This window comes from Rattus norvegicus, chromosome 13 (genome assembly GCF_036323735.1).
Source record: "Rattus norvegicus strain BN/NHsdMcwi chromosome 13, GRCr8, whole genome shotgun sequence".
In the NCBI taxonomy this organism is placed as follows: Eukaryota; Metazoa; Chordata; class Mammalia; order Rodentia; family Muridae; genus Rattus; species Rattus norvegicus.
In genome coordinates, this window is record NC_086031.1 from 75,480,075 (window position 1) to 75,496,024 (window position 15,950).

Consider the following 15,950-nt stretch of genomic DNA (forward strand, 5'->3'; position numbering starts at 1 on the left):
CAAAGGAGAGACTGGTTCCTAAGGAACCAACCAGCGGAAGGAGACAGGCCCTGTCACTGTCGCTTTCACACTACAGACGATCGTTTGTGTACTTTCTTTCCTTCAGACATAATTTTAAGTTTGAGTTTCCAAATTTAATTACTGCATCCCAAAATTAAAATAAACAATTCTGACAACACGACAAAACTTTAAACTATAGAATAACTGTCTTCTGTACTTGATTAGGACACTTAAGGTTGTCATTACCATATCCAGTAAATGCATGTCACTGTTCTTCACGTTTCGACCTGGGCTTAATAACATTCCAAAACATCTGAAAATATTGGGGGAAAAGAAAAGGAAAAATAAGGTATCAAGAACACAGAAGTCCAGTGAGCAACAAGCCTTTACATAATAACTATATAATCTGAGGTTTGTACTCACAAATAACTTTGTTTTTTCAAGAACACAATAAATAAAAACCCAAGATACATAACAAAATTATATACAAATCATAAAGATAAGGTGTAAAAATTCTCAGGTCTTTATTTTACATATAAATAACCAAGACCAAAAATTGTCCTAAAACGTATAATAAATTATTAATATGGTAGTAAGATATAAATTAGTTCCTAGAAAAATAAAGATTTTATTTGCCTTATGATTATTCCAAGACTATAGGTCATAATTAACTAACCAAAACTTAATTCCTAGTAGCACATTAATTAATGAATGAATTAATGATGTTTATAAAAATATTTTTAAAATAAGAAAAAAAACAGTGCTCTCTCTGTATAGAGCTAGATTAACAAAATAAAACTTTTAGTACCCTGGTCCTCATGAATCATGTCCCCTTCATAGCATGTTAGCATTATATACTCAGTTAAGATAAAAAACAGTTACACAAACTTCATTACTAACTGTTCTATTATACTGTCAACAATATTACACAATACATGATTAAGATTATTTCCTACTACCCATGCTTCCTGGTGCTAAATAGCTTCAAGAATCTTACCAACACTAATTTATTTGGAGAAGGTTTTCATAAGCTCTACTTTTTAAAAATTTCTAGGTTGTTATTAGCTCTACTCTATGGGTAAGGTAAGCAAAGCCATGTCCAGACCATTTAAACAATACACTATTACTATTATATACTATCATTATAGTGTATCATATTACTATTAAATAGGTCTTACAACTCAGTATGCACTGTGAGTGTCCAGAGTGTATTCTGCCAAAGAAGAACCATACCTTTAACCATAGCAACCCTAAAATACAAAGATATGCCATGCAGAATTCTATATAGGGAGTAAAGAATACAACTAAATCAAACATAAACTGAAAATTAAAAAAAAATGTCAGGAACTGAGTAAGGGGCCCAGTAGTAGGGAAGCTGCGTGGCATGCATGAGGTCCTGTGTCTGAGCTGTGACAACATTTAAACTAAAGCTCTGATTTTTATACTGGAGCTGACCAGTGTGCCCTTCATTCTCCTTCCAGCTATGCAAAGGCTTGCTTTCCTAGCAGCACATTTCCACACAGGTATGACTCCACTAAGTAGTGATTACATTTCCTGTGAGGACTGGAGGTACCCTGCACAAGGCTTCCTTTTGGTGTCTGGCAAATGCCCTCCTATACCAACAATAAAGCTTATAAACTCAGATAATAATTCTCCAAACATATTCTTGGACCACTGAAAAAATAGTAAAAAACAAATTTGCTCTAATATTCAAATGTTTAAATTACAATATCTCCTTTAAATTTATATGATTTTATATCAGTTCTTCTACTGTTGCCTTAGCTCTTGTTAATAATAATAAATAATATAATGTTATTCATGTGTTCATTTTGTGACCTATGTTCTCCTGCCTGTTCTACTCTCTCCAGCATCTCTTTGGGGTAAGAACATGCTTCTGGATTTTAATTATTTTTGGTTATAAATATGAAAGCACTAACTATATTTAGTTATAAATATGAAACACTATGAAAAGTGTTTAAATCTATTTCTCAAGGCTCCTGCCTAAATCAATGCCATAGTTTTTAGTATATCCTCTCTTCTTTGATTGTTTTGGAAAATATGAAGTACATACTATTACTTCTCAGTCACTTGAACATACATAGTAGAACTACAATTCCTACATCATCTTGGAATAATATTCCTATATTACATTCTGCAACGAAAAGACCTTGAAAGTTCAGATTTCCTGTAAATAGTAATACTCATCACCTTAGTTCAGTGATGTCTAATGCACTCTTCTTTCCCTGGCTTATAAATAAAAAATACTGCCACCAGCCAGCAGTATGACCTTTGAGAAGTGCCTAACTATTACCCTTAGGTCTCTGCTTTTTCATCTAGAGAACAAGAGAAGAACAAGAAAGGAACTTAGTTCCTTCAGCAATAAAACAACACATTTTCTATCAAGCCCTAATAGCAATTTCCAAAACTATACTTCACAAAAACACATAATACTTCTTATGGATAACATAAAAGTATCTATTAGGAATAAATATGCCAGGAAATCTGAGAGGTAGTATTTGTAACAGAATACCTAATGTCCACATTTTATGGTTCTCTGGGGATTTCAGAGCTTTCAACTTTCTTTAATTCCGTGAGCAAGGCAGGAAAGGAGACTGCTGTCCCACCTGTATTCTCCATTAGTGCACAGTCCAACAGGAGAGAAAAATAAGTAAACAGGTAATCACTGTCAGGCATGGTAAGTTCCACGGTGCCAGTGTGTTGTATGTATGTGTATTGTATGTATTATATGTATTGTATGTATGTGTATTTTTGAGGGCTTATATGCTCATGGCGGTAGATCCTTTCGAGCTGCAGTTCAAGTGGTTGTGTGCCACCTGATATGGGTGTTGAGAAGAAAACTCAGGGCTTCTGCAAAAGAAGTATGCACTTAACTGCCAGCCACCTCTCCAATGCTCACTGGTTTGTTTGATTGTCTGTTTGTTGTTAAGACGGGCTATCATGTATTCCAGGCTGACTTAGAACCTCTGTGTGCATTGAATCTGTAGACTGCTTTTGGTAGAATGGCCATTGTTACGATGTTAATTCTACCAACCCATGAGCATGGGAGACCTCTCCATTTTCTGCCATACTAAATTAAAATATTATTAGGTTTTTCTCCCTCTTCCCTCAAAAGATTCCAACAATCTTTGTAAATACTTTTTTCCTTCTCCAATGCTTCCATTAAGGTGGCTGAAGAGATATCTGAGCAGCTAAGAGCACATGCCTCTCCTTCCAGCCGACCTGAGTTCAGTTCCCAGGACCCTCTTCAGATGGCTCACGATCACCTAAAAGCTCCAGGAGGTCTGACATCCTCCCAGGGGTACTGGCACACACATGACAGACACATGGACATACACATAAACCCTTTTCAAAAGCTTCTATTAAAAATAAACATAAAGCAGTGTTTTATTAGTAAAATAAAGACAATTTAATTTTCTCTAAGTATATAAATGTATTCCTAAATTTATCTGCCTAAAAAAGTCGCACAGATATCAAAGGGGAAAAGGCTTTGGAAAGAAAAGCAAGCAGCTCTCATTCACTGCTGCCTTATAGCAAGCTATATTTCTCACCAAGGTAAATATGCTGTAGCACCCTGACAAAAGAAAAAAGAAAAAACCTTCATAGCTCTTGCTTTGGTATAAACAAGTCTATATATGAGAAGACTGGAATGAGGTAAACACATGGTAAAAACTACCACCAGGTAGTTGTTACCATATCAATTTCATGACAGTTAGGGCTATCAAAAAAAAATGACTTAATCTTAGGTTTTGTTGGCTTATTTGTTTTGTTCCCCCAAAAAAGTATTAGAAGCTTTATCTGTGGGACTGGCTAATATCATTAAAAAGTAGTCCAATTAGTCTGCCAACTGAGACCCAATATGGAATAGAGCACACGATAATCTGAACAGGAAAGGTCTACTATAAAGAAATACTTCAGGGCTGGAGAGATGGCTTGGCAAGTTAACAGCACATCCTGTTCTTCCAGAGGATCCAAGTCTGACTCTCAGCTTCCACAAACATCTGCAGCTCCAGCCACAGGGAAACCAACTCTTCTAGCTTCTGAGGGTACCTACACTTATGTGCATATATCCCTACACAAGCACATAGACGTAATTTAAAATTATTTTAAAAAATTAAAATTTGGGGAGCCGCAGGTTACCACACAGACATGGCCAAGTCTAAGAACCACATCACATACAACCAGTACCACAAATGGCACAGAAATGGCATCAAGAAACCCCGATCACAAAGATATGAGTTTCTTAAGGGGGCTGAGGAACATGCGCTTTGCCAAGAAGCACAACAGGAAAGGCCTGAAGAAGATGCAGGCGAACAATGCAAAAGCAGTGAGTGCTCGAGCAGAGGCCATCAAGACCCTCGTGAAGGCTCAGGCCACCAAGCCCAAGATGCCAAAGGGCCCAAGCTGCAAACTCAGCCATCTGGCCTTTATCGCTCAGCCCAAGCTTGGGAAGAGGATTCAAAGCTACATGGCTAAGGGTCATAGGCTCTGCCAACCAAAGCCCAAGGTTCAAACCAAGGCAGGGACCATAGCTCCAGCTCAGGCTCCCAAAGGCACCAGGCCCTGTGAAGGCCCCATAGAAAAGGCTCCTGCCAGTGTGAAGACAGACAGACGGACTGCTGTGACACACCTACCTACACACTATTTGCAGATGACCAGTGTCCTATGCTGGTTGTAACAAATAAGTTTAAGACAAGAAAAAATTAAAATGTGTAAAGAATCATTTACTGTAATAGGAAGATAAAGGGAAGGTATTCCAAAGAAAAGTAAAATTGAAAAGGGTGGGAAGATCTTTCCGACATTCAGATCTTCCTATAAAGGCAGAATTAATTGCAGTCCTTTGCATAGCAAAGTTTGCTGTACTCTTCAGGCAAAGTCAGTGAGCTGGCATCTAAGTGGCAGCAAAAAAGCAGAGAAAACCAAGATTCCAAATGCCAAACACAACCAGTGTGGTACAGAGTCTAGAGCACACTATGTCTATACTGAGAGGTTCACATGGTCTCACTGTGCCAAAACCAAAGGTATGAGAGAGGTCTCTCATGGAGAGGCCACATGCATGTGCAGCTAGCATCCAACATCACTCCCAGATCTATGGAAAAAGCAAGAAAAATAATCACACTACATCAGAAGGGGAAACACCTTCTCCCTGAAGTGTCCCTCCAGCACCATCTACTGTCACTGTTGAATATTGTGTTGTCTGGAAAAGCTATTTACCAAAAAAGAAAAAATCGAAAAGAGTAGCCAAGGGGTGTGAGGTCTGTAGATTTTATTAATGTCGATTTCCTACTTGTGGATCTGAACTATAGCTATGTGAGGGTTACCACTCGAACATGAAACCTCTGCGATACTGACACAATGTCCTCTAAACCCATACTTTTTCAAACTAAGAATTGTTTTTAATTAACTCCACCAGGCAGGGGAGCACAGACTTTTAATTCAAGTGATCATAAGGCAGAGGCAAATGACTCTCTGTTAGTTCAAGGCCAACCTAGTCTACACTATAAGCTCCTAGCCAACCAGGGATAGTTAGTAAAAGTATTATTTCAAATGGCAATCCAAAACAAACAAATCAACAACAGCAACAATGACCTCTTCCGACATCAATCAGCATATAAGAAGACATTACAGAAAATATGTGCTTCGTTACTCATACGGTGCACTGGTTGATTTTTGTGAATTTGACTCAAATCTAGGCGTTAACAGAGAAAATGGCTCCATCAGACTACCCTGTAAGCAAATCTGTGGAGCATTTCATTCAGTAATGGCTGATGTCGTAGGGTCCCACCCTCTTGGATAGTGTCAGCCCTGGAAAGGTTGTCCTGGTTTGTCTAAGTAACTGAGCAGAAAGGGAAGCAAGCTAGTAAGCAGCACTCCTCTATGCTTCTGCCTCAGTTCCTGTGTCCACGCATCTGCTTTGAGTTTCTGCCTTCTCTCAATGGACTGCAACTTGGGATATGTAAAACAAATAAACTCTTTCTTCTCCAAGTTGCTTTTGGTCATGGTGGTTTATAACAGCAATAGAAACCCTAATTAAGATATATGGAAAAGTAATCCTTAAACTCCTGAAAGGTAACTAACTATTTCAATCACACAGTCAATGCTTTCTCCATTGGCCATCTCCTCCAACAGGATACACTATCTAGGTCCAGGCACAGGAAAGTTCTAGTCCAAAGGCTGACAGATAATAAGAGTCTCCAATAATCTACCCACAATTCACCTCGCAATGCCAACTGCTCTCTACCAATTGTGAGTTAAAGTAATTGGTAAAGGTCATGGAAAATATTTTTGTACAAACAATATTCTATCTCCTAAAACCAAGAATAAAAGAAAACAACAGATTTAAACCATACTATCTTGAATAAATACCATAGAAGACAAATAAGTTCACAGAACAGCACTAAAAATATTATGTGGAGTATGAGCGATCACTAATTTTTTGAATTATTGGAATGTCTAAACCACTTTATTTGTTAAAAAATGTCCATGAATATATAAATTTACATAGGAAAATAAAACATGCTAAAAAACTAAAATCTAGGCAACTTAATATCAGTGACTTGAGCTTCATTATAAATGGAACGGTAATGACTTGAAAGGTTAAAGGTAAAACAAGTATTCACAAAATTCAGTAAAAAGACAACACCAACTCAGTAAGAAGGAGAGTACCCTGTTGTTTGTCTTCTATGGTGCTAAAGAACAAGCCTAGGGCCTTGGTAGTTAAGCCCTCTCCCACTGAAATACATTCCTGACACCCTAACATCAAATTAGCTAAAGCAGAAAAATGATAATTCAAATTCTACTATCCACTGACATTAGCAATAACAAACCATATTAGAAAAAGCACTCTGTTATAAGAAAAGAGCCATGGGTTGTTGTTGTTGCTGTTGTTGTTGTTGTTGTTGTTGTTGTTGTTGTTGTTGTTTTTAGTACTCCGTAGCTAAGAATCTTTCAGTGGAGAAACTAACACAAGGAAAGGTACCTGTCAATCACTCATGCTACAGGATGTGACACTTATCACTACCCAAATAAACACAAAGAAATTAAAAAGATACTAAGGAATATGAATAAGAAACTCACTACACAGAAATTTCCTGTAAAAATCAGAAATGTTGGAATTTAAGAACTCAGCAATGAAATCAAAAGCCAAAAGAAAGCTTCCACAGCAGATCAGGTCAAACAAAAAATATCTGTGCTTGAAGACAGTTGGGAAAGAAGAGAGGAGGCAAGGAAAAGAATAGGAAAGGCTACAAAAGAAATGCAATACATTGCCAGACCATGACTGTGGGTTCTGGTAATTCCAGAAGATTATCTTTAAAATTATCTTTAAAACTACAGGAAATATTTAGACAAGCCAAAGTTGAAAGAATTTATCACCATCAGACCAGCATTATAAGAAATACATTAAGGAATCCAACACTAGAAATGGAATGATAATACTTTCATTCAACCCAACAAATGCACAAAATACACATGAAAGAAAAGTGAATTAAGTGGTTATCAGAAAAATACCTAATAACAAAACAAATACTAAACGAAGTGGAAGGAACAAAAATACATAAAACAGGGAGAATGTTAGCAACATGACAAAGAGGTCATACTTATGAGTAACAAAGAGGAAGACCATATTATTCACCAATCAAAAGACTAATCAGGTGAATAGATGTTTAAAAAGGATAAACACTGAACTAAATCCTGCCTACACATTGTATGGAAAGGTAAGCGTGGTCTAAGAGTAAAGAGCTAGAAAAAAGTGTGTGTGTGTGTGTGTGTGTGTGTGTGTGTGTGTGTGTGTGTGTGTGTAAAATAAAAAATGAGCAACAATAGCAATCATGTCAGAGAAAATAAGCATTAAGGCAATATAAAGAGATAATAAAGTTTATTATTTATTAATAAAAGGGCCAATTCAACAAAATGCTACAAATGTAAACATATGTTTTCTAAACATGGAACTTTCCAAATACATAGAGCACTCATTATTGAATATAAAGAGAGAGAGATACTCATGTATAGTCAATAGGTCAGACTTGCACTTTTCTAAGTGGACAAATCATCCCAAGAGAAAATCTACAATTAAACATGCAAACTGAGTCATAGAACAAAGCAAACAAATTTAATGAATATATATATTAAAACATTCCATCCAATAGCTGTTTCACATATATTTTATCAGCACTCAGAAGGCAGAGACAGAGAACTGCTACAAGTGTAAGGCTATCCTGATCTAGATAATGCATCACAAGCCAGGCAGCACTGTAGGAAGTGAAAGAAAGAATATGTTCCAAAGACACAAACAGGAAAGGGATAAAACTTCCTGAATGCGACTCTAACAGTCCAACACATACCAGCATGGACTGTACATGAGACTGTATCAAAATTAAATACAAATTAAATCAAAATTAAAAATGATTACCAGCATAAAGAGACTGCCTACAAGTTGTGAGAAAGTCTTTGCCAGGTTATCTGTCTAGCAGGGAATGAAATATAACCATACTGTTTCATAGCTTCCATCACAATGACCCCTTAAGCTCCTCTATGGTGTTCAATTGTGTTCTGACTCCAAAATTTCAAAACTTCCACATTCCTCAAAAACAATATAGTCAGGTCTGTCACAGCCACAGCCCACTCTGATAACAACTTTATTTACTTTTGTGCCACTATAAGGAAACACCAGGACTAAAGTAACTTAAAGAACAAAGAGTTGTCGTGGTTTACTGTTCTAGAGCGCTAAGTCTGTGATAGTGCAGGGGAGATAGGCACTGCAGCAGATGAGCGGAGGTGCGAGCTCACAGATGAACCAGAATAACCCAGCAGAGACAACTTGAAACAACAGCAGTCTAGGCTCTCAAAGGTAGCCTTCAGTAATACACTTCCTCCAACAAACATAACCTCCCTAACTCTCCAAACATCACCACAACTCGGAATCAAGTGTTCAAAGGCCTGTTATTGGGGATATCTCACTCAAAACCCGCACTGACAACCTTCACTCTATCCCGAGAACCACACGGAGGTGGGAGGAGAAAGCCACTCCCACGACTGCGCTATAGTACACACATTTAAACATAAGTCATAGAGACATATAAAAACAAGAATTTTATGAATAAAATTCGAAACTGTCCAAGAAACATCTGGGCAACACACAAGACAGCCCTAGCAACACAGCAGTGCAGTGATCTCCCACGGTCTTACAGCTTTATACGTCACATTTCTGGGTCGACATGGGTCAAAGAACAAAAATACCATAGAAAGTGTTGAGGCAGAGAGCAGTTCCCATTTCGCTTCTTTTAAAAATATAGTGTACTGTTACAGACAATGTTACATAATGTATTTCATGTTTCAAAACATTTATCCAATAAAAATTTATACACTTCATTATCTTTTTAAATTGAAGCAGGAAGTAGAAACATTTTAGGAGTGGACAGCCTTAACTCAGAATCACCTGTCTGACCACAGCAAGGTATTAAACCTCCGTGCCTCCCTTTGCTAACTGTGAAACAAACATAATCATAGATAGCACCTACACCTCCTAGGTCACACTGCCTACAACAGTGCCCAAGAGAGAAGGGTTAAGTAAGGGTTAAGTACCTAACTACAAGACTCTATTTCAAGTACCGTGCTAGAGGCTGAGATAAACCAAATGGTATCTTCTGATAAAGCAGTTTATCAATATCAGTATATGAAATAGGTGCCTGTGAGAACAAAAAAATAAAAAGTAGCTTGTTTCCTATAAATCTGAAGTATTTTTAAAAAACTAAGAATTAGAATTCCAGATGGGTGTTGAGTGCACCTGGGATTTAGTGTATTATTCTTTCTACTTTGGAGTATAATGGAGATTTCATAATTTTACTTTGATATATTTTTAAATAAATTTTACTTTTCTTTGACAACACATTCATGTAATCTGAACTATACTCTTTCACATCAACTGTCTTTTTTTCAGTATATTTTTATTGAATTCTTTTATTCATTAGTATTTCAATGCTATCCCCTTTCCCGGTTTACTGTCCATAAACCCCCTATCCTATGTCCCCTCCCCCTTCTTCTATGAGGGTGTTCCCCCACCCATCCACCCACCCCTTCCTGCCTCTCTGCCCTTGCATTCACCTACACTGGGGCATCCAGCCTTGGCAGGACCAAGGGCTTCTCCTTCCTATTGGTGCCCAACAAGGTCATCCTCTGCTATACATACAGCTGGAGCCATGGGTCTGTCCATGTGTAGTCTTTGGGTAGTGATTTAGTCCCTGGGACCTCTGGTTGGTATTGCTGTTCTTACAGATTTGCAAACTCTTTCAGCTCCTTCAATTCTTTCCACTAACTCCTCTAGTGGGGACCCCATTCTCAGTTCAATGGTTGGCTGCAAACATCTGCCTCTGTATTTGTCATGCTCTGTCAGAACCACTCAGGAGACAGCTATATCAGGCTCCTGTCAGCATGCGCTTCTTGGCATCCCCAATAGTGACTGGGTTTGATGGTTGTATGTACATGGGCTGGATCCCCAGGCTCTGAATGGCCAGTCTCCTCTCCAAACTTTGTCTCCATATCACCTCCTATGAATATCCTTATTCCCCCTTCTAAGAAGGACTGAAGCATCCACACTTTGGTTGTCCTTCCTCTTGAACTTCATGTGGTCTGTGGATTGTATCTTGGGTAATCCGAGGTTTTGGGCTAATATCCACTTATCAGTCAGTGCATATCATGTATGTTTCTTTTGTGTTTGAGTTACCTCACTCAAGATGATTTTTTCTAGTTCAATCTATTTGCCTATGAATTTCATGAAGTCATTGGTTTTTTTTGTTTGTTTTTTTGTTTTTTGTTTTTTTGTTTGTTTTTTGGTTCTTTTTTTCGGAGCTGGGGACCGAACCCAGGGCCTTGCGCTTCCTAGGTAAGCGCTCTACCACTGACCTAAATCCCCAGCCCCGAAGTCATTGTTTTTAATAGTTGAGTAGTACTCCATTGTATAAGTGTGGTACATTCTCTGTATCCATTCCCCTGTTGAAGGGCATCTGGGTTCTTTCTAGCTTCTGGCTATTATAAATAAGGCTGCTATGAACATAGTGGAGCATGTGTCCTTGTTATATGTTGGGGCATCTTTTTGGGTGTATGCCCAAGAGAGGTATAGCTGGATCCTCAGGTGGTACTATGTCCAATTCTCTGAGGAACCTCCAGACTGATTTCCAGAATCGTTGTACCAGCTTGCAATCCCACCAACAATGGAGGAGTGTTCCTCTTTCTCCACATCCTTGCCACCATCAGTTGTCACATGAGTTTTTGATCTTAGCCATTCTGACTGGTGTGAGGTAGATTCTCAGGGTTGTTTTGATTTGCAACTGATGACTAAGAATGTTGAACATTTCTTTAGGTGCTTCTCAGCCATCCAATAATCCTCAGCTGAGAATTCTTTGTTTAACTCAGTACCCCATTTTTTCATAGGGTTATTTGATTCCCTGGAATCTACCTTCTTGAGTTCTTTGTATATATTGGATATAAGCCCTCTATCTGTTGTAGGATTGATAAAGATCTTTTTCCAATCTGTTGGTTGCTGTTTTGTCCCAATGACAGTGTCCTTTGCCTTACAGAAGCTTTGCAATTTTAATAAGTCCCATTTGTTGATTTTTTTTTTGGTTCTTTTTTTCGGAGCTGGGGACCGAACCCAGGGCCTTGTGCTTCCTAGGCAAGCGCTCTACCACTGAGCTAAATCCCCAACCCCCCATTTGTTGATTCTTGATCTTAGAGTATAAGCCATTTGTGTTCTGTTCGGAAATTTTCCCCAATATCCATGTGTTCCAGTTTCTTCCCCACTTTTTCTACTAATAGTTTGAGTGTATCTGGTTTTATGTGTTAGTTCTTGATCAACTGTCTTTCTATTACAAACTATGAGTCCAGTGTTAAGGATTCTCTTGATGAGACTGCCACCTACTGGATTAATCAAATTCTACCATTTACAGTTTATGATTTAAAGGCCTACATTTGGCATAATAAAAGGCAACGTTTTGTTTCTTTTGAAAACAGATTAAGGGGTTGGGGATTTAGCTCAGTGGTAGAGTGCTTGCCTAGCAAGCGCAAGGTCCTGGGTTCGGTCCCCAGCTCCGAAAAAAAAAAAAAAAGGAAAGGAAAACAGATTAAACTAAATATTTACAAAATCTCCCATATCACAGATAATTTTGCCAAAGGAAGCAATAACAAGCTAATTCCCATTTGTATATTACAGAGATCAGCTAAAAAAAAATAGAAGAAGAAGGGAAGGAGGAAGAGGAGGAGGAGGAGAGGTAGGAGGAGAAGAAGGAGAAGGAGGAGGAGAAGAAGGAGTGAGGAAGGAGAAGGAGGAGGAGAAGGAGGAGTGAGGAAGGAGAAGGAGGAGGAGAAGGAGGAGTGAGGAAGGAGAAGGAGGAGGAGAAGGAGGAGGAGGAGGAGGAAGAGGAAGAAGAGGAGGAGGAGAGGAAGAGGAGGAGAGGAGGAGGATGAAGAGGAAGAGGAGGAGGAGGAAGAAGTAGTAGTAGTAGTGGTGGTGAAAGGAACCAAACAATTTGCATGAATTTATTAACCAGCAATAATTATAACCCATAGTTGAAAGTATGAGATTGTCATCAAGATAGTTATATTAATTTACCTACTAGAAAAAAATCAACTCAAAAATGGATGAAAGACCTTATAATTTTGAGCTATTAGAGCAAAACAAGCAGAAAACAGTTCAAGATAAAAGGATGGGCAGTGACTTCAAGAGTAGAACGCTAATAGCCTAGAATATAACAGCAAGAATTAACAGACAAGAGTGCACACATTAAGAAGCTTCTGCGAGGGTGACAAGCACCAGCATGAAGAAACATCCACAGAGCAGGAAGAAGTTAAAGCAGTTATCCGCCTGTCAAGTGATTAATTTTCAAACCATATAGAAATTAAAACCTAAAAGCCAGAACAAATAACCTAATCAGTGAATGAGCAAATGAACTGAGCGAATGAACGAAGTCCAACAGCCAATAAGTCCATGAAAAACAAGCAGCAGCCTTTAGCAGTCAAGAAAACACGCATAAAAACCACACTGAGATTCCATCGTACTCCAGCTAAAATGGATGGCTAGCACCAAGAAGACAAGAAGTAAATGCTGTCAAAGGTGAGAGGGTTAAGGAGTAAATTCTTCATTCACTCACGCTTGGGGAAGGATGCATTAGTGCAGTCACTATAGAAACCACTACCAGTTCCTCACAAAGCTAGAAACAGAACTACCACCCACTGTTATTGCACCTCTCTAGTGTAGACTCTGAAGGAAACGAAGGAGTCAGGGTCACAAAACAGTAGGGATACCTGCATAGCCATGCTCACTGCAGCACTACTCATAATAACCAAGTTGCAGAATAAGCCTAGGTGCCTGCACTGAATGACTGGACAAAGAGACTGCACGTAATGGAGTTGTAACCTAGAGTGGGAGTAGCACAAAAGTATAAAGGGAAGTTTTTGGAAAAGGCAGCAAAACAAGATGAAAGGGTAGCAAGAGATGGTGATAAAGTGGATATGACAGAAGTACATGTGCACATGACCACCATGTTATATGTGTAGCACACACTAACAAAACAGTTATTTGGAGAGAGAAGAAATATTGCTATATTAAAATAATCATTCTGTTATAAAATATGTATAGTCTCAAACATATATAATTTCTCTTTGTCAATTTATGAGGAAATAGAGGGCTAGAGAGGTGACTCAATTGTTATAAGAATTAACTCTTCTTCCAGAGGACATGGGTTCAATTCCCAGTGCCCACTCAGCCGCTAAGAACCTTATATAACTCCAGTACCAAAGGAATCCAACATCCTCTTTTGGCATCTTCAAACACAGCATAGACATGGTGCAGAGACATACATGAAGACAAAACATTCCATACAGATAAAATAAAAATAAGTAACTGTAAAAAATAGGGGATCTGGAGAGATGGCTCAGCAGTTAAGAGCACCGAATGATCTTCCCAAGGACCTGGGTTCAATTCCCAGATCCACATGACAGACCAAAATATCTGTAAGTTCTAGTTTAGGTGTTCTGATCCCCTCATCTAGCCTCCAGTGGTACCATACACACACACACATTACACAAACATACATGCAGAGAAAGCACCCATACACAGAACATAGAGAAATAGAGGCTGCCTGTTACGGTGCCACCTGCCAGGAATTCCAGAACTTATGAAGAGGAGGCAAGAAGGTCAGTAAGTCCAAGGTCATGTTTAAATACACACAGCTCAATATGTCTAGTGTACATCTCAAAGATAGATGGTAGATAGATGATGGATGGGTGGATAGATAGATGGATGAATGAATGGACGGACAGACAGACAGATGGATAGATTGATAGATCATGGGTAGTACTTGTCTACATTTACAAGGTCTTGGCTTTACTCTATATCACAAAAAGAAGAGGAAGAGGGAAAAGAAATAATACAAAAAACAATATGGTAAGTGGTGAAATATAGAATTACTTTTAAAAACAATTATCCTAACATGTATAAATCTTTGGAAAATATCTAATGATAATAACAAATAATGAATCGAAAGGTTTCTCTCAAATAATTTAAGCAGTAGAAGTTGAAGAAGTTGTGCTCTGGAAAAAAATCTGTGCTCTAAGTAACCCATGTGATGACAGAGACACTAAAATGTAATGCTACTGAAGAGGTGAACACAGTTATTTTATAAATATAAGAATAGGCAAAATAAGATTTCTGTTATTATTTCCTATTCTATTTTCAAACTGTGTATGTAAATGTTTAACCCAGTTAGTGAAGAAAATTAATACGGCACTCGGCCACACATATGTTCAGCAAGGCCCCTCTATTCAAGCTAATTGAAATGGAGAACCACAAATGAGTGCTAAGTAAGAAGAGACAATCTAACGAGGATCAGTGTTTGGGCTGTTTGAAGGTTTTAGTTTGGGTTGTTGTTGTTGTTTTCTTTGTAGTCTTAAAATGTCCTTTGCAGACTACTAGTTATAAGTGGGAAAATGTTAACAGTGACAAAGTCAGACATCTCGATTGGAATCAGAATTACCATGACTAGCAGAGAGCAAGCTCAGCAGCAAGCATCTACAGATGCAACAGTTTATGAACCTGTACAGTCTGAATATGAAATCTGCATGTGTAATCTGAATCTGATCAGAAGGAAGGAGTAGACAAACCCAAAATAAATAATATTATAGTAAAAGAGAAGCTCAAGTGAGATGGCTCAGTGGTAACAGTGTTTACCACCAAGCCCAAAAACTGCCCAGAATTCAATCCTTGGATGCCACATGGTAGAAGAGAACCAATTCTAGTTGACCTCCACAGCCACTGCAGCTCACCTGCAACAGCACACACTACTTTGTACTGTACTGTGTGCTGCAAAGAGCACTCAGCAGTTTAGAGTACTTACTGCTCTTTCAGAGGACTTGGGTTCAGCTCCCAGCACCCACATCGCATCTCACAACCTTCTATAACTCCATTCAGCTCCTGATGCCTTCTTTTGGCTCACTTAGGTACTGTATGTATGTGGTGCAAGGACTTAAAGGCAGACAAAACACCGATACAAACAAAAACCAGAACCAAAATAATTCACTAAAAATATATATATATATATTAAATATACATATATTTGAAATATATGTACAAACACAAATACACATATCCTCTGGACTGTGGAGATAGCATAATCAGTGAAGTGCCTACAGCATATATATGAGACCTGAGTTTGATCCCCAAAACCAAGGTTAAAAAGCAAGGATGGTCTCTGGATGGCTATTCAGAGACCACCCCACCTTGGGATCCATCCCATCTGTAGACACCAAACCCCAACACTACTGCTGATACCAAGATGTGCTTGGCAGACAGGAGACTGGTATGGCTGTTCTCTGAGAGGCTCTGCCAGCACCTGACTAAGACAGATGCAGATACTCAGAGCCAACCATGGCACTGAGCCCAG

The 15,950-nt window shown here is 38.5% G+C and overlaps 1 protein-coding gene across 11 annotated transcripts in view; it reads right to left on the reverse strand.

Moving 5' to 3' along the window:
* Rabgap1l (RAB GTPase activating protein 1-like) overlaps positions 1-15,950 on the reverse strand; it is a 595,699-nt gene that overhangs the window by 482,533 nt on the left and 97,216 nt on the right. For 9 of the 11 annotated variants that reach the window (XM_006250105.5, NM_001401442.1, XM_006250106.5 and 6 more), the window contains 1 exon segment: positions 247-313. The exons of 1 other annotated variant lie outside the window; for it this stretch is intronic. In XM_006250105.5, the coding sequence (XP_006250167.1) occupies positions 247-313 (67 nt within the window). 11 annotated transcript variants of the gene reach the window in all.